Source organism: Lepidochelys kempii, chromosome 1 (assembly GCF_965140265.1).
Source record: "Lepidochelys kempii isolate rLepKem1 chromosome 1, rLepKem1.hap2, whole genome shotgun sequence".
Lineage (NCBI taxonomy): Eukaryota > Metazoa > Chordata > Testudines > Cheloniidae > Lepidochelys > Lepidochelys kempii.
The window spans coordinates 231,119,561-231,138,285 of NC_133256.1; the positions used below are offsets into that span (position 1 = coordinate 231,119,561).

The window sequence follows — 18,725 nt, forward strand, 5'->3', positions numbered from 1 at the left end:
TGTCAGAGGATGTTATGAAGGCCAAGACTATAAGAGGGTTCAAAAAAGAACTAGATAAGTTCATGGAGGATAGGTCCATCAATGGCTATTAGCCAGAATGGACAGGAATGGTGTCCCTAGACTCTGTTTGCCAGAAGCTGGGTATGGGCGACAGGGAATGGATCATTTGATGATTACCTCTTCTGTTCATTCCCTTTGGGGCACCTGGCATTGGCCACTGTCAGAAGACAGAATACGGACTAGATGGACTTTTGGTCTGATCCAGTATGGCCACTCTTATGTTCACCCCTCTACATACATGGTACCTTTTCTTTTATAATCTCTTCATATAAACCTATTGTGGAAATATTGTTGACATCTAAAACTAATCTTCAGATGGTTCATTGGTGACATCATCCCCTCTTTTTAATAAGAAAAGCAACATAATTGAACATTATGGGTTAGGGCAGGGGTGGCTAAACTGTGGCTTGTGAGCCACATATGGCTCTTTTACCACTAAAATGCAGCTTGCGAAGCCCCCACACCTCCCCCCAGTTCTCCACTTACCAGGCTGGGGAGGGAGCGGGAAGGTGGAGAAGCTTGGGACCTCTACCTTGCAGCGGGATGGTGGGGTAGGGGCTTCTGCCCAGCAGGGAGGGGAGTCTTAGGGGTTCAGATCTGTGGGGTGTTCCTGCCGGGGCTCAGGGCTTCAACAGGAGTGGGCCTGCAGCCCCGAACCCCATCAGGCACCTTTTCAGGCAAGCCCTGAGCCCCAGCCCCCAGTAGGTGTGCCTGGACTCTCGACTTCTGAAGATTGTCGTATGCGGCTTGGAAGGCCAGTAAGTTTGGCCATCCCTGAGTTAGGGTACGGCATTTAGCCACAACCCGCAGTCGGGTGTGGTACCTAGGTACACTGCCCCAAAGGAGATCTTACAAGGAGACGCAATCCCTCTCTGAGCCACATAACACTAAAGGTGACTATGTAAGCCACATCACCCACTTTGGGAACCCTGCCCAGAAGTGTGGGCAGAAAGAGACATTTGGAGTACAGGCTCAACCTTTACTGGGCTTGCCTACCAAAAATATACGGGGTTCATGTTCATTGCAAGGGTTGGAAGATGCTGTTTTCCTCTCTTTATAATATGGCCCTGTTGTTAGATTTGAGTAAACAACATATAAAGGTTTACTGGGCTGCAGGCCCACCAGGTGAAATCCCAGCCTCAAAGAAGTCAATGGAAATTTAGCCATTGATTTCAGTGGGGCCAGGATTTTAAAAATTGTGTCTAGAATGTTTTAACAACAGCTATACCACCCCAACATTAAATGCCTAACTTGAAATTCTGTGGGTAATAAGCAGGTGATGGTGTCTGTAAAAAGTGACTGGCTGTTGCTATTCAAAGAGGTGTTGGGTATTTTATTCCACACAGCTCTAGTAAGAATAGCTACACTTCCTCCAACAGTAACTAATTAGGATGAGGTAGTTTAATGAAATTCCATTAGGAAAAAAAAAAGAGATTTTACCTTAACTCTGTCTGTGCGGTTATTGAAGAGTCCAATGCGCCGGATGGTATTGAGGATCGGGTCATTGGAATCATCGATCATGTTGTGGGTGGTCACTGGAGGTAGAGACTGTCGCTACATCAGAATAAAGGCAAACTTTGACCAAGGCATGAAAAACTGCTGGCAAAGAATCCATTAACAGAGTCTTAGGGTGAAATCCCAGCCCCATTGAAGTCAATGGGAGTTTTGCCATTGGTTTCATGAGGACTAGGGTTTCACCCTTTGAATTTAAGGCCGGAAAGGATCATTGTGATAATTTAGTCCAACCTACTGCATAACACAGTGCCATAGGATTTTACCTGATAATTCTTTAATCTAGCCCAATAAATTCTGCTTGTAATAGACAGTATCTTTTACAAAGACACCCATTTTGATTGAAAGATTGTAAGTGATGGAGAATCACCCACACCCCAAGGTAAGGTGTTTTAATGGTTAATTATCCCCACAGTTAAAAATGGAAGAGTCCAGGAATCAAGAAGGGATGGAAATAAAGCAAGGGCTGAGATGTAGTACGACGAGGAATTGTGAAGAATTTGAATTTACTATTAAAAGGAGAGGACCAAGGAGTTCAGGGAAATACATCAGGTGGTGGGAGTGCTCTTGTGCTACCAAAAGTAGCTAGGATGGTTTGATACTAATTCTTAAAAAGAAACACAGAGAGAATGGAAAAAACACACTGAGTTTAAAAAACTGACCCTATGAGAAACGTACATGATGGAAAATGATTCTCCAATTCATACATATCCCTGTTCACGATACATGACCCTTATATATGACCATGTTTATCTTTTCCATCCAATAACTGTGTAAGTAATAAGAAAAGGAGGACTTTTGGCACCTTAGAGACTAACAAATTTATTTGAGCATAAGCTTTCATGAGCAACAGCTCACTTCATCGGAGCTGTAGCTCACGAAAGCTTATGCTCAAATAAATTTGTTAGTCTCTAAGGTACCACGAGTCCTCCTTTTCTTTTTGCGGATACAGACTAACACAGCTGCTACTCTGAAACCTGTGTAAGTAATGACTATTTTCTCTGACCTGAGTTGAAAAGATGGCTCTTTTCATAATGGTTACATCATCCCGGTCAAGGATCTTGTTCAAATCTGGAATTTCACCCCTGCAAAGGCAATACAGACAGGGTATATCGCCAAATGGCTTGTTATCATTTTTTTCGGAAATTATGATTAAGAGTTTGCATTAAAGTTACACAGAGAAGATGAAGAAACTGAAATAGAGCTGATCCAAAATTCACTGAAGTCAACAGGCATCTTTCCAGCTTCTTCAATCAGCTTTGAATCAGGTCCTTATAGAGTTTTTTCCTGTTTTCTCTATATTGTATCCACATGACTATCCTGTCCTCTTTCTCCCATCACAGCTTTGCTGCAATTCCCCCTTAGATGTATTTGGAATATTTGAAAAAGAAAACAAGTCACAAAACCTGTCATGAACTTTTATTTCTATATTTTTGTCAAAATTTCATTTTCATTTAAAAAAAAACCCAATCAGCTCTATAGCTGAAACCAAACAGGGCAAAAAAGTGTAAAAAAAAAAGTGTCCATTTTTGATAGACATTTTATTTTTGTTGTTTTTTCCAACCCAATCTTTTGCATTTGGGATCATATAGATCTTCCAACTCAGGCTAAGCTCTCTTTGAAATCAATGAGAGTATGACCTGATAAAGGAGTACAGAGACTTTCTTCCTTTTTACTATAAGCAAAGTTTCAGCGTATCGGAGTTCCACTGTATTTTATCTATCTAAGCTACTTATATGGCCGCATTACCATAATACCCCACAATCCTTAATGCATTTATCCTCACAACACCACAGTGAGGTAGGGAAATACTACTATCCCCGTTTTTTAAATGGGGAACTGGGACAGACAAAGATAACATTTTCATAAGCACCTAAGTGACTTAGGAGCCTGCATCCCATTCATTCTCACTGAGACTTAGGTTCTTAAATGTTTAAGTCACCTTTGAAAATGTTACCCTAAGTTACTTACCCAAGTTCACACAGGAAGTCTATTGTGAAGCAGGGACTTGAACATGGATCTCCTAAATCCCTAATTACACCATTTGTTCCTATCTCTTCCCAATTCTTTTCTTATATCCATAATACACATATATAAACAACACGGGTGATACAGCTGGCTCCTCTGCAATATCAACACAAAGTGACCTACATACTCACTTCAGTAGTGCATCATAGAGTTTCTTTCCAAATTTTTCTTTCACACATTGTGCGGTGTCCCTAGTAAATAAATATGAAAAATGGGACATGTCAGGGGGAGGGCCAGACCACACAGTGCTCCTGCTGGTGCTCTAACTTACGCAGGGGGACCCAGGATCAGGGGAGGCAGAAAGCAAGCTAAGGCACCTTCCCCAGTTCTCAGCCATACTGACTGTGATTTCAGCACAGCTGAGGATATGACCCACAGAGATTTGCCCAAGCCAAAGACAAAGTCAGTGGTAAAACCAGGACTAGAAATTGGTAGTGCTTGCTTCCCAATCCCTTGCTCTGACAAATAGACATCACTAATGTCTCTGATACAGAAAAACAGCACCGCAATGTCTTGGGTGGAAAAAGCAGTGAAATGCGACACTTTTCAAGGATGAGAGGTTTTAAATTTAACCTAACCGGGGGGAGAAAAAAGAGAGAAGAAATAGGTTTGTTTTAAAATTCCCACCCGCAAGAGCCTTCAAAAACAAGGAATAGGACAAACTGTAGATAAGCCGCAAGCTGTTCCTCCTGATAAATTGGTTTGAAAACCAGATAACCTCTTGGCAAACCTAGGCCAAGTTGAAAACTCATAATAAAATCTGCTCCAGACAACATTTACATCATTTAACATTTTGTTGTAGCCTGTGGCAGATTAATGATTTTGCCGCCCCTAGGCCCTGAAATAATTGCCACCCCCCCCAGGAGCTCCCGGCTCCCCCGCCGCAGCTCACCTCCGCCTCCTCCCGTGAGCGCGCCGCCGGGTCCTGCTTCTCCCTGCTAGTGCTTGTGCGCAAAACAGCTTCGCAAAGGAGGGGGACAAAGGGGGGACGCGGCGCACTCAGGAGAGGACGTAGGGCCAGGGCAGGGATTTGGGGAAGGGGACCAATAAGGGCAGGGAGGGGGCGGGGCAGGGCCGGAGTTGGGGCAGGGCTGGGGGTGGAGGCCGCGAACCGGCGCCGGGGGAAGCAGCCTCTGGCTGCTAGTATAAATTTGCCGCCCCTGCAAATTTGCCACCCGAGGCCTAGGCCTTGCCGGCGTAGGTATTAATATGCCACTGGTTGTAGCCCTTTTGCACACCAGTGAAAAGCTCCTTTAAGGACAAGTTGCAGTTAGCAAATCCAGCCACTAGATGGCACTTCACAGAACATAAAGTACCGCTAAATGCACTGCACTCAAAAAACAGCAAAGGTAGTGTAAAGTCATAAAATACTTCAATGGGACTTTTCCTGCCTTTTTGCTTTTTGAGTATTAGCGATGGGCCTGAGGCAAGAAATGTTACTGGAATACCCTGAACCTTGGAAAAATTGGATACCAGCTCCCAACTGTTGGTTGCCTCCTGGGTTACAGTGGCTAGACTCTATACCCCACCAACACAAAAAATGCAAGGCAATAAGTAAGTCATTCACACCTCTTCTAATCCCCACTAAACAGCTCCCCTTGTCAGCCCCAACCACCTCCCTTCCACACGTACATATTTGCACCTTCACTCTGAATAACCAGCCACTACCTCACAACCCCTTCTATCTTTAATGGTTCTGAACAAGCTTTTCAAAGATGTTCATGGGAGTTGGGTGCATAGTTGCTCTTTTCTGCATTTGGAAATTCCCCTCTAGATGTTTGTGTGCTCTGATAGTTAGGATGTAGTGGTAGCTAACTGCAAAACCTTAACAGTGACCTCAGAAGCTTTAAGACAAAATAACTCCCCAAACACATGGAATGTGTGACAGACAGATGTGCTGATTACAGCTGGGCAAATTATTTTTTGGCACATGGGAAATTAGCTGAAAAATGCATTTTTGGGTCACAAACTATTCATGAATTTGGACTGAATTCGGATTGAATTCAGCAAATAGTTTCATTTCTAAACAAAATTGGATTTTTTTTTTTAAAAGAAAAAAGTTAAAATTGGTCGGCCATTTCAGAATTAAATGTTTTGACTTTGTTTTGAAATGTCATTTTGTTAGCAAATTTAGTTTTTTTTAACAAAGGTGAAAAACACCCCCAAATGACCCCAAACAAATTAAAAAAAACCAAAACCAAAACAGTTTAAGTGAGAACAAAATTTTTTTTTCTAAAAATACAGATTTTGTTTGTTTAATTCTCCAAACTGAAAAATCGATGATTTACTCAGCTCTAATGCTTATCTATTGATATAAATGATATAAAAACATCTGAGGTCACTTAAAGTTGTGTGTTAAATACAAGCGTGCTGAGGCTGAGGTATGAAAAAGGAGCACTGGATTGTGTTACTGACAGTGCAGTAGGCAGTATGAAGGTGGAAAGGAATACAGAAGTCTTTTTCCTTAACGTACTTCCCTGTTTTTAAAATTATAGGTGGATGCGGCATACCCTGCCACAGTCTTAACTGGCAGTAAATGCAGTTTGTGTGTGCTATTAATATAGAGTTAGGGTGGTTTTGACAAATTACACTGTGCATAGTTCTGTTTGTGCTTTGTATTGGTGTGTACAACTTAGCACTTGCCTGTCCTGGTGATATTTATACGGGGTTGGCTACACCAGTGCAAATCTCCAGCATATAGATTCATAGATTCCACAGCCAGAAGGGACCACTGAGATCATCTAGTCTGACTCGCTGTATAGCACAGGCCACAGAACTTCCCTCAACTAATTCCTAGAGCAGATCTTTTAAAAATACATCCACTCTTGATTTAAAAATGGTCAGGGATGGAGAATCCACGGTGACTGTGGGTAAATGGTTCCGATGGTTAATTACTCTCACCATTAAAAAATTTACACCTTATTTCCAGTCTGAATTTGTCTAGCTTCAACTCTCAGCCATTGGATTGGGTTATATTTTTCTTTGTTAGACTGAAGAGTCCATTTTTAAATATTTGTTCCCATGCAGATACTTTTAGACTGCAATCACATCACCTCTTAACCAACATGGATGTGCTGCACCAGTTTTAAACCAGGGGAAGCTGTATTGGTGCAAGCCTCGTATTACAGCAATGTAATGTGTCTGCAATGAGGATTTGCATCAGTGTAGCTACATCAGTACAAATATCCTCAGTACAGACAGGCTTGGTGTCAGACTGCCCATGCTTACTGTGAGGTATGTTTTCTGCAGTGCAGAAAATATATAAAATGTATGTTGCTTGTGACCATTCAGAATTATACCATCTTTAGAAGACAGAGTTGAAGTTTGGTTGTTGGATTTAGTGTATGGATGCTGGGTGGCATTGGTGGTCTGTGCTATACAGGAGGTCAGACTCGAGGATCTGGTGGGCCCTTCTGGCCTTAAGTGTTGGATCATATTAAAGAAGTTCTGTATTAAAATCACAAATGAGTTTGATTCCCCAGAGTTTAAATTCCAGGGTATTACTAATTAAGAGGTCTCTTGGTTTTTGGTACTGTTTCTCTCCCTCTATGTGTGAAACTTGCAAGCTGCTAATTGTGTTAGTACATTCTAAGACAGAGTCTGTTCTCAAAGCAATTCACAGAGAGAGAGACTCAAAGCAATACTCTAACAACAGAAACAGCACCCAGAGACTCCCCACCCTTTTGTTGTATTAACAATTGTGATTAAAATAGAGATAGAGGATGTATGTGGATGGATGCTTGGTGTGGATAATAACTGAATGATCAGGGAGGTGCCAGCCTAAGAATCCAGTGTCCATCGGCTGAAGAAGGCATCAAGTGGAAATAATCAGAGGATCCCCCCCGGTGGGCAGACTGGAATCCACCCAACAGCCTCAAGAATGGGAGAACCAAAGAACAAGATAACATCTTGAAGCCGTCAGGAATGTGCTATCTGCTGATTGATTCAGCAACAGCATGATGAAGCAATTCCCAAAGACTGGCATAGGAAGAAATTCCTATAAAAATAGACTCTAAAAAGTGAGAACTTTGGGGTCTGATTCTGCAAACCAACTTCCAGGAGCATCAGATGAGCATCTGACAAGGCCCTGCTCCCTCCTCATGTCCAGGCCACCTGGCCAGTGACTTGGCATGAGCAACTCTAAGGCTGGTAACTATGATAACAACCTTGCAGAACCTGTGTGTGTGTGTGTGTGTGTTTGAATGAATGTGAGAATAAATATGAGATTGAATGGAATGTTATAGCTATAACTAACTGCTTACTATGATTCTTTCTGTATTCACAATAAATGTGGTATTTTGCCTTTTTCCCTTTAATAAGATCCTGCTGGTTTTTATTTTATTGGTATAACATAAGCTCTATGACTCTATGAAGTGACAACCTGGTGTTCCTGGTCATCATTATGTTTATGGCAGGATTTAGAATGACATGTTTTCTCTATTTCATTCATTTTTACTATCACTCATTGTTACTAATGTTTATTTTTCATATGTATAAATTAAATCTTTTTAAGAATGAAAACTATTAACCATTTAAATGTGGAATGGGGCTCTGGGGTGTACATGGAAGAGTGGGAAGGGCATCAAGCCAGGGAAGCTGCAGGGGCATTGGGGCAATCTGTGCCAATCTGAACAGCAGGGGTCAGAGATTCAGCAGAGAGCTCCACTGACCAGCACTGTTCTCCAGCCCCCATGCCAACATGCCTTCCCCACATATTTTCCCCCTTCATGTCCATTCTACCCCTCATCCAGGCCCCACCCCTCATTCCCTGGAAGGTCTTGATCCTTCCTAGTGAGAGTCCCTGTTAGTCTGCTCACCTCTGGTCCATCAAACTGGGGTGACCTTCTGGCAAGCCACACAGGGTTAACCAGAAATGGCAGTTCTGCTTCTGAGTCAACTCAATCTGTGTGACCCCACCTCTCTGACCCTGTTTCAAAAGTGTCCTAGCCCCGAGCATGTGAGTGTGAGACATTTGGGAGTCATTGTGAATGTGTTCCCTTAGCTAGGGGAAGGCAAAAGAGTATGTCTGGCAGGAAACATTGCAAAAGGGGAGCTTTGAGCAGTTTTTCTCTTACAAAAGTTAGTAAATTAAAAAAAAAAAATTACATAGAAAATCCAATGGCTTCCTGCAGAGTTATTGTGCTAAATTTGGAGGCTGGATTAAATCAAAGTGTGAAAAAGAGGGGGTTTATTTCTGATTTAAGTGTGAATCTCAATGCAGCCTTGACTATGGAGTTTCTTTTGCTTCCACCCTATCAGTGGGCAGAGCCAAGTCTGATTGCCACTCTTAATGTTCAGAAGAGTCTAGATGTGAAGTTTGTTATTTACTCAGTCTGTAAAATGAGCTGAACCAAACCCTTGGATCTGAACCCCACTGAACATTGCGGAACGCTGGATTCTGATCTGAACTTTGCAGCATGGGGTCATTTCTAATGAATATTTGAGATGAACTGGGAGAAAACAAAGGGAGGTGCGTGAGGAAAGCTAAATAAGGCTCCACCTGGATTCATGCCACAAGCTGCCTCTGAAACTCATTCAAATAGGATAGGCTGCTTATTTCACAGCACAGGAAGATGGGGCTTTATATCCTAGATCAGCCAACTTCTATCCCCTGATTACTGCCAACCTCTTTTGGCATTTAATCTCCATGGCATCCATGATATCAGCTAGTGTTACAAGGTAATGCTGATGGCAGGTCCTTTTATCCAGCAGCTTAAGATGATGATTACTACAGTACTGCATATGATTGCTCAAAGGCTGTTTAAAGCTCGAGTATGTGGCAGCAGTGTTCTACATACTCTGATATAGCATGTCTTGAGGAACAATGCACACTGTAGGGTTTTAGCTTGCTGAGCTGAGGTAGATAGGATCAATTTATCCTGAGTTGCACTGGAAAATCAGGGACCACATACTGTAGCTACAACAGGCTCTTCCGTTCATCCCAGCCAAGCCCCAGTGTTTTCCCTTTGTATGTTTCTTTTAATTTAAACTTTGCCTTTTCATTTTTTCTGAGAAACACAAAAGAGGTCAAAATGCTTATTGTAAACATGGCTGTTTTTCACAGTGCACAAAGTGTCCTACATCTGACACAGAGAAATCCTGGCCTCACTGAAGTCAATGGACAAACTCACACCGGCTTCAAGGGGGTTCCAGGATTTCACTGCTACAGTGTTTCTAGGCACAGGACTGATGCTTTGGGCAAGCAGTTCTTGTGAAAAACTACAGGTACAGCTCCCAGGAAGTTTCAAGTATTCTTTTAAGAGAGCAATAACCTTCCACTTAATAAAGCATGGCATCTTTGAGGCAACTGGTTTTAGAGGGATGACTAGAGAGAATGTGTGTTGGATGCCCTTGATAAAGGTATTCCTATATGAAAACTGTGGCAGATGAACAAATCTGATCTGAGTTTTCTCTTTGATTTCTCTCTAGTTCTCTATGGCAACTACTAGATCAGTTCAGTGATCCCAAAGATACTACTTCTGTTACTATTGTGCATTTCTAGAGTATGAACCATTCAAGGATCTCAAAATAATTTACTAATATTAATTAACTGAGCCACCAAACAACCCTTTGAGACATTTAATAACAATACTAGTACCCATTTTTTATATAGTACCTTTCATCCACAGATCTCAGAGTCCTTTAGAAAGGTGGGAAGTATCAACACCATTTTACAAATGGGGAAATTGAGTCAGAGAGGTTAAATGTCCAAGAGTGTTGCTAGAGATCAAAGGCAGGATATGGTCCAAAGTGAGTATCAGGATCAGACAGAAGACCCAGGGCTTGATTCTCCACTGTCAACACCTGGTGCTGTCATTTACACCCATATCGAGTGCAAAATGCGAACCTTCTGATTGGAATGCTAGTGTTTAAACATTCACTTTACATGGGGTAAAAATGGTGATAAGGGCAAAGCAATCGAGCATCAGGTTCCTTGTTAATAAACTAGAAAAAGGAAGGGGAAATACTTGCCCTAATTTATTATCCTTATCTCCCTCTTCCCCACAAATGGACTCAGGTTACTTACTATCTTGCATTTAGCCAGAGGAAAAGTAATGAGCCTTATTCTCCACCAAAGCCATTCACTTATCCCTTCAATTCACCATTCAAGAGCAGTAATGAGAATGGTGATTACCATAGTTGCTTTCGTACTGCCTGGCCTTTCAGTGTTTCCACATTGAAATTGTTCGTCTTTGCTGGCATGATGAAGAACACTACGACTGTAACATCACTTCTGTGAACCTAAATAGAGGAAAGAGAGAGGGAAAACTTGCAATGTAAACAAGAAACCATTATGCAAAAACTAACAGAGATTCCAGACAATACAGAAACCTTGTCCACACTGGGAATTAGCCATAGCAGATGGTCAGCAGAACCCATCAAATTTTAACTAGTTGTTCAAAAAGGCCCTGATCCTGCAATGAGGTCTGTGGGAGTGGACTCTGCCTTCAGTGGGGCTCTGTGTAAGTGAAGGAGTGTGCTCAAACATCACTCATTGCAGGACTGGAGCTAAAAGGGGTTACCAGGAAAGTCAAATACATTACTGAAGATCTACACTGTTATTTTTTACTCTTACCACAAAGATTTCAAAAGATGTAGATGTAAAGCCAAACTGCAAAGATAAAAATCATACACAGTATTTAAAACCATAATATTAAGTTACTGTGATAACAGCTAAGATGATTTAAACTGAAAGAATTGTTTAAAATCAAATGCAGTTTTTATCATTTGTCCCATTTCTTTGCACACTGCGTTTCAATCAGCTCGACGGGTGTATCCCCAGCAGGTATGCAGCTAGCATAATTTTCTCCTACAGGTCTCCTAGGGCTTGTTGCAGCCAGCAGAAACTGCATGCCGTGGAGAATCTGGGCCTTTGTTTATAGTTGATTTTTCTTGCTGGTTCTCTCTCCTGCCTTAGCACAATGATGTTTTTACTTGTTTGTTTGGTTTTTGGCCTGGGGGGAGGGGGACGGGGAGAAATGCAAAGCTCCAGGGAAATATTGACATAGAATAGAAACCCATTTTTTAAAATTTTAATTTATAAGCATGTTTATTAACATTAGGGGTTGTAAAAATGTTTCATTTAATTGCAGCACATCTACATTATGAGCCTAATGTATCTGACAGCTCCCTTTATGGAGTTACTGGCACCCTCTAGAAAATTTTGAAAGATGTTTAGAAAGAATATGTATTAGAAAAGGACATGAACCAAAACCTGGGATGCAAGCATCTTGGACTTCAGGGAAGTTTGCTTCTGTATCATGAAGACATAGTCAACAGATGTACATCCCTTGCCACTAGAATGGGCCACAGTGCTTTCTCTTGGTGTAGCTGAGGAGGGTCTGTTCCACTATCCCAATCCATTAGCCACCTAAGAGATGAACTACGTTACAGCTGCTGGAGTGGTCCCAAAAGGGCTGCTCAAATGGCTGGAGCACTGCACTACCAGCTTTTTCCCCTCTGATCCCCAGCATCCGTCCTATCTACCTGTGTACCAGAGGCATTGGGGCTGGCAAGTGGTATAAAACAAGCCGGCTTAATGCCAGATGTGGTTTCTCCCATGCAGGGGGAAAGGCCTCATCAGCCCTCTTTAGGGCAGATACAAGGTCCCTTTGTGCCATGACCTTAGCTGTTAATAAAATATACATTGAAATGTTGGAGAGCAAGGATCTGTCCCAACCAAGCTTTCAAACCATCACCAAAATGGTTCTGTAAAATATTTACAAATATTTTCATCAGATGCCACATATATGTAGAGATGGGACACGCCATTTGAGAAGCACGTGAAGGGAAGCATTCCTAGATTCACAAATAGCACAGATAGCTTGCTGCTCCCAACTGGATTATCCTCAGCAATAATTGCAGACCGGATGTTCTCCACGATTCTTGTCAGCCACACTTTTTGTTAATGTCAACATTAATTAGATACAATAATAGAACTGTGCAATGCATCACCTAAGCAATTCTTTCTCCTCTTCATTATGCAAGACATTAGCTGTAAACAGCATTAGCAAACCTTAGCTGGGTGAATGCTGCTAAAACATGGCTAATGTTATATCGCATTTAACCACCAGTATAAGGTGACTTGTTGTGTTGAACAGATCAAGTACTTCCATTCAGTCCACTGATTTCAATATCATAGAAACATAGGACTGGCAGGGATCTCCTGGGTCACCGAGTCCAGCCCCAGCTATTGCAGGAAACCCGCCCCGTCATAAGTTAATGGATGATGGCAGTAGAGCAACTGTAGTGGAAAAGATTCTTCTGTGATCCCATGACTCTAGAAGCTTGGGCTTTAAGAAAAACACCAAATATCACGAGATTCATGATAAAGTTCTGAGAGTTGGCAACACTGCGATGGAGTAAGATAGCAAGCATGCCTTCCAATATTTCTCTATGGTTCAAAGGAACAAAAATGAAAATCTGGTGGATACTAAGGGCGAATCACTGAACTGCTACTAAATACACTCTATACAGAGCAGAGGGCAGCACTGCAGGGGCACAGAAGCTGCAGGGGATGGAGTGACACAGGTAGGAGCACAAAGGCACAAACAGTAGCTGTATACCCCCCACGAAGTCACTGTTGGGTGACAGATGTTTGTCGGTCTCACAAAAGGAATCAATTTAAAAGTCAATTGGGTCTTCTATTTTTGCCAGTCTGCCGTACCTAGGGTTTATTGTTATTCTGGAAGTTTCTTTAGCATCGAGATTGTAGCATCCCAGAGATGTGGAAAGTTCTGCTTGAGCTGGCGGTGGGGACCACATTTTCCTGCTGTGCCCAGGTGAATATGCAAAGCCTCCACAGGCCTTCTAACAATAACACAGTTTCAATACAAGGGAAAGTCTTTGAGAATGAAATTAAACTACCCCCCCCCAACAAAAAGCCTAATGGAGTGAGGGGGTTAAACTGGAAACTAGATGAAATTCATTCCCCAGTTTGCAGGCAGGCTTAGGGGCCGGAAGAGCAATCTCTGCCCCTTGAACCCTCTCTGCAGGACTTGGTGGCTACTGGATGCAGATAAGATCTCCCTTGGCCTGTTCCAACAGCTGTTCCACATGGGTCTATTGGGAGCAAGTGCAGATGGCCACAGTGAACAGAGGGTTACAGATGCTCCCCGATACAACCTTCCCTGTCACTTCAACACAGGGATTTCATGGTGTGAAGATTTTTGCATATGATCTACACACTTGGGTGAACGTCACACTGATAGAAAAGAGAGAGAGAGAGAGAGAAAACACGCGCATTTAAATTATCTGCAGCCACACTATTGTCTGCTAAGAGCAAAAGAATACATTTGATTTCTGTGTGCCCTTGCCCAATAGACACAATCAGATACTTGAAGCTAAGCCCTACTTCAAAAATAGTAATAGAACCTCTGCACCAATTACTATCAAAACTCCTAGGGCCCCAGTCTCTGCTACACTAAGGTCACTTCATGCCACTCTGACAGTGTAGAGGGTCCTTAAAACCCTCCTGAGACTATCCCCTGGGCAGGGTGCCTCCTCAACTAGACAGAGATGGCATAAAGGATCTATGCTGGCCTTGCTCCCATTCATTGGTGTAGGAGGCATACTGAGGGCAGGTCAAGATAGCAAGGAGGTATAGCCAGAGCACACCGTACGACTGCTTTTCCTCAAGTTGCAAGGCCATGGGAAGTAGCGTTTAATTTACAGCAGCCCTGAGGCTGATCTGACTTAGACTGAGCCAAGCAGAACTCTGACTGCCCCAAAGTATTTGAAGCTACCTTCGCCCCTTCCTACCCAAAGCACAGAAATGGTAGTACTGAGAAATTGGTCCTTCATGCAGAGGACTCCAAGTTCCTGGGAAAAACATGGTAGGAAGGAGCTGAGCAGGATGCAGCCAGAGGCACCCTTTGGTTGGGCAAAGTGTGGGCACCACTGTTCCCTCTAAGCTGCGCACGCATGCAGATCCTAAACCCCACGCACAAGGCGAAGCACCACGCGCACAACAATTTGCACAGAAGAAATTTTTTGCACACATGGCCTGTCAAATATTAGAGGGAACATTGATGGGCACCCCAATTGACAGGAAAGTTTATGAAGCTAAGCAAGAAAGCCATCATATTGCTGTGGGACCAAAGACATTATAGTAAACAAAAGCATGGTGAGATTTTTGTATGTGACCTTCACACCTGGGTGAATTTCATCTTGATAGAATTAAGTGTGTGTATAAGATATCTGCTATCTGCATTTCCAAATGCTTTCTTACCCGCAGCAGGAAGTTTAATCTGGATAAGGCCTCTAGAAACAAATCAGCTCCTTTGTTTGAATATTCGTATCTCCCAGCGATGAAGAAAAACAAGGTCCTTGCAAGGTTGAAGTCAAGATGGCTGCAACCAAGCAAACAAACACAAAATGGTTCAATAGGTGATCAAACAAAGCAGAGAGCAATTCTCTAATCAGTAAAGGTCACTGACATCAGCAGCTGCCTTCCTGACTCACAATCATCAAAAAGTTAAGGATTACCTACAGTAATTCATATTAAAGTGACCACTGAGCTCCATGTTGGGCAAGTAGCATACCTTTCACCTTATGCCTGATCCTGCAAGGTACTAAGCAGAATCAGAAATTAAATCTAGGATTTGTATCATAGCTCCCAGTCAGTCACTGGAATCACTAGGGAACATTCCACCTCAGATATAAAGTACTCTTTACAGTCTTCCTACTCTAGGTCCTCCAGGAAAAGGTCCATACAACCAGATGCCAATTTTGAAAAGTAAAAGCATACCCATAGAAATGGCCTCGAACGAACTCTTGGATCCTAGCCTTGTACATGGCATGCAAATTCTGAAACTCATGCATTGCTGAAAATTTCTTAATATTCAAGCCATTTGGAGTAACAACATCTGGAAAAGCAAAGAAAAGGCAGAGACAGACATCTTCAGAGTTTGAGAAATCTTTAAGGAAAGAACCAAAATATCTTTAGTTGTCAATATATAGAGATGTACTTAATCTTATTGCTCATGACGGGAAAATGGCACTCTCTAGTGCTACAGCTTTTCATCAGTTCAGTTCTATAAAAGCAGCAGAAGACTATAGACCAAATTCTGATCTTCGTTATACTGGTATAATTCCAACATAACTCCACAATGTTCAGTAGAGTTACTCCAGCTTTACACCTGTGTAATCAGGGGCTTTTGTCCCTAAGGCCACAAGAGGAGCCACCCTAGTATCTGTAGCATCAAAATTACTTTGAATCATTTTTTACCTGCAGAACTGTACCTTACCATGCTGTCAATGTGGATGATTTGATGCTGGAATATCAGTGTCCTCTCAGTGTTGCAGGTGGGGAGTTCCAGGAGGTAGCCTGCCCAGCCAGGCTGTTGCTAAATGCCAGAATTTAGCCCTCTGCTGGTATGTTACATCCCCTCCCCATCCCCTTGTCTGGTTTGTCTCTATGGACTGTGAGCTCTTCAGGACCAGGACCTCCTTTTATTAGATATTTGTACATTGCATAGCATGATATTAGGATGGGGGCCTAAGGGGTCTCTGGGCACCACTGGAATACACAGAATTGAACACAATTTTTTAAAAATGTACTGTTCCTCAAAATATTTTAGGTTTGTCTTGAGAAAAAAAAAAAAAAAAGCTATGCAATAGTAGTTTGCACTTCTGTAGTCTCCCTCCCCGCAACTGAAGATCTCAAAGTATTTTACAAATAAAGAATTCTTGGTATATACGGTTCACTCCAGTTACCACTGAAATGCAATCTCCACTGTGGAAGAATCCCATTTACTTCCATGAGAACTGCATTCAGCCCTCAGAGCACAGACAGCAGTTTAGAACAGGAAGCGAAGTGAACAGGGAGCCAGTCAGCACTGGCCCTAGACCAAATGGCGAGGAGAGTCTTCAGTGCCCCCCCATTGTTAAACTTTTGAATACCTTATTTTTATTGCATTTGTAGCCCATTTCATGACTTTGATGCACAATTTGCATGCATGATTTCATCTCTATCAGAAAGAGGATACATCTGCACGCTAGAATCTGAAAATCTGTATTTATTCATGCCATGTATAAGCAAATAAAAAATAGTTTCCTCAAAGCTTAGAGAAACTTTTTAATTTTAAGAAAACCTGAAATGTGCTAACATCAGGAAACTGAACTGTGACCCAACATTGGGTGGACCAGTATTAAACAGTGCTACAGTAGGTGACAGCCTTACAATGTTAACCCTAGTCCTTTAGTTTGAAAGGTCGCTTTTCTCGCCTTTGCTCTTGTGAACTAAAGCACAGCATCAGAGAGATCCAAAGACTGGCCAATGGCATTTTCAGCTATAAAATAGCAAGCACTGTCGGTCTCTTGTGGGCCATCATTGATTGAAGATATGTTTTAATGAGCCTGAGCTTTGAAAAGCTGTGCTCAGCACTTGTGACTGTGACCAGCAGTGTGAGCAAAATCCTCAAAGCTATCTGCATATGAGGAAAAAAAAGTGTCCTTTGGCTCTGCATCATGAATGAATTGGAGAACCTGGAGTGGAGAGTGCTTCCCATGTAGCAAAATGTGATGGATGTTGTCCAATTTGACAGAGATCTTTATCATTGATGTCTGAATATTCTCCATGTGTCAGCGGCCGGTGAAGGTCTGTACAATTGTTGAAGAATGTTTTCCTGTCTGCTGTCAGCTTACTAAGGTCATACAAAAAACCCCAGGTCTTTTTATCGTTCTTCCTTTACCCAAACCTTTCTTTGATGGACACTTGAGCAGTGTCAACGAGCCAGAAAAAACCTCCCTCTTGAATTTTTCTTCCAAGCTTCCAGTTACCTCATCTCTGCAAACGGTCTCCTCTTCTGACGAATACAAGTTTCCTTGAAGACAGGCTCAACTGCTAAAAAGTTTTCCACCATTTCTTTGGCAGCAGTGATGGCATCTTCAAATCCGTTGTCTCTGTAGGCCACAATGAAATCAAGGCAGCTTCTCATCAAAGTAGTAGTGGTCATGATGTCCATCAAATGAGTTTGTATTTCCTTGCTTACAACATTTACATAGAACAGGATGCTATGCCAAACCACAACTGAGACCAGAAATTTGAAGTCCGTGATCTGGTTTGCCAGGCTTTGCGGCTCATGCCGGATTCCAGCCTTGGCTTTACTCAACTGCACCATTTCCATCAGGCCGTCGTAAACCACAGTCACTTGGTACCTCACTGACCTTATGTAGCTCTCCCAGCAAGTGTCACTTAGCGGCTTCAGTGTCAGATTTGTAACATTGTCCATGGGGATCTTCTACTCGATCATTGATGCTGAAAACAGAATGTATATCCTTTGCAGTTCTCCAAAAAAGAGAGATACTGAATTTAAAGAGGATGATGCTGCATCTGACACAACCACGTTGAGGGAATGGCAGCCACAAGGCATGAAGAAAGCTCTTGGATTCAGCGCAAGGATCCTTGCCTGGACAACACTGTTTCTTCCCTTCATATTTGTGCCATGGTCATAGCCTTGGCTGCAGCAGTCGTAAAGCTTTATATTATTCTCATTCAAAACGTTCATAACCAGTTCTGTTAGGCTTTTCCAGTACAGTCACCCACAGACCGGAAACAGATTAAATGTTCCTTTACTTGGATGCAGCCATCTTTGTCATCAACAAATCTTACTGTAAATGGCATTCATTATTCATGCAGTCCATTATTACAGCGTAGTACTTTGCTTTGCCGAGCAGCATCAATATGTTTTCAACCAACCTTCCTGGTCATAAGGTCAATTAATTTGTTTTGAATTGTTTTGCTGCAGTAATGCTCCATAGCTTCTTTATGAAATACTTGATGTAGGTGCTCACGCATGACATTGTCATATTTCCCCAAGGAGTTCTACCAAATTGAGGAAATTACTGTTATGTTCAATGAACAACTTATCTGACGAGCCCCAGAAAGCCAAATTATTCTTTGCAAGAAAGAGGATAATTGAGATCAGACACTCGAACAGGTTCCTCCAATGCTGGGTTTCTACATTAATAATGTGCTGATTTTCTGCATCTATGCATTTATTCCCCACTTGAGCCTGGACTCAACCTCCATCCATTAGAACTAGGCTGAAAAATGACCGGGTGACTTTTCATGTTGCTTCAAAGCATCAGCTAAATTATGCCAGTAGTTGTACCCAGAAAGC

At 42.3% G+C, this 18,725-nt stretch overlaps 1 protein-coding gene across 1 annotated transcript in view; it reads right to left on the reverse strand.

Annotated features, from left to right (window-relative positions):
• GYS2 (glycogen synthase 2) overlaps positions 1-18,725 on the reverse strand; it is a 68,505-nt gene that overhangs the window by 11,864 nt on the left and 37,916 nt on the right. The window contains exons 6-11 of the mRNA XM_073329679.1: positions 15,350-15,467; positions 14,831-14,951; positions 10,736-10,842; positions 3,732-3,791; positions 2,579-2,657; positions 1,501-1,614 (exon numbers count right to left, since the gene is read on the reverse strand). Coding sequence (XP_073185780.1) covers positions 1,501-1,614; positions 2,579-2,657; positions 3,732-3,791; positions 10,736-10,842; positions 14,831-14,951; positions 15,350-15,467 — 599 coding nt within the window. The remainder of the gene's footprint in view (positions 1-1,500; positions 1,615-2,578; positions 2,658-3,731; positions 3,792-10,735; positions 10,843-14,830; positions 14,952-15,349; positions 15,468-18,725) is intronic.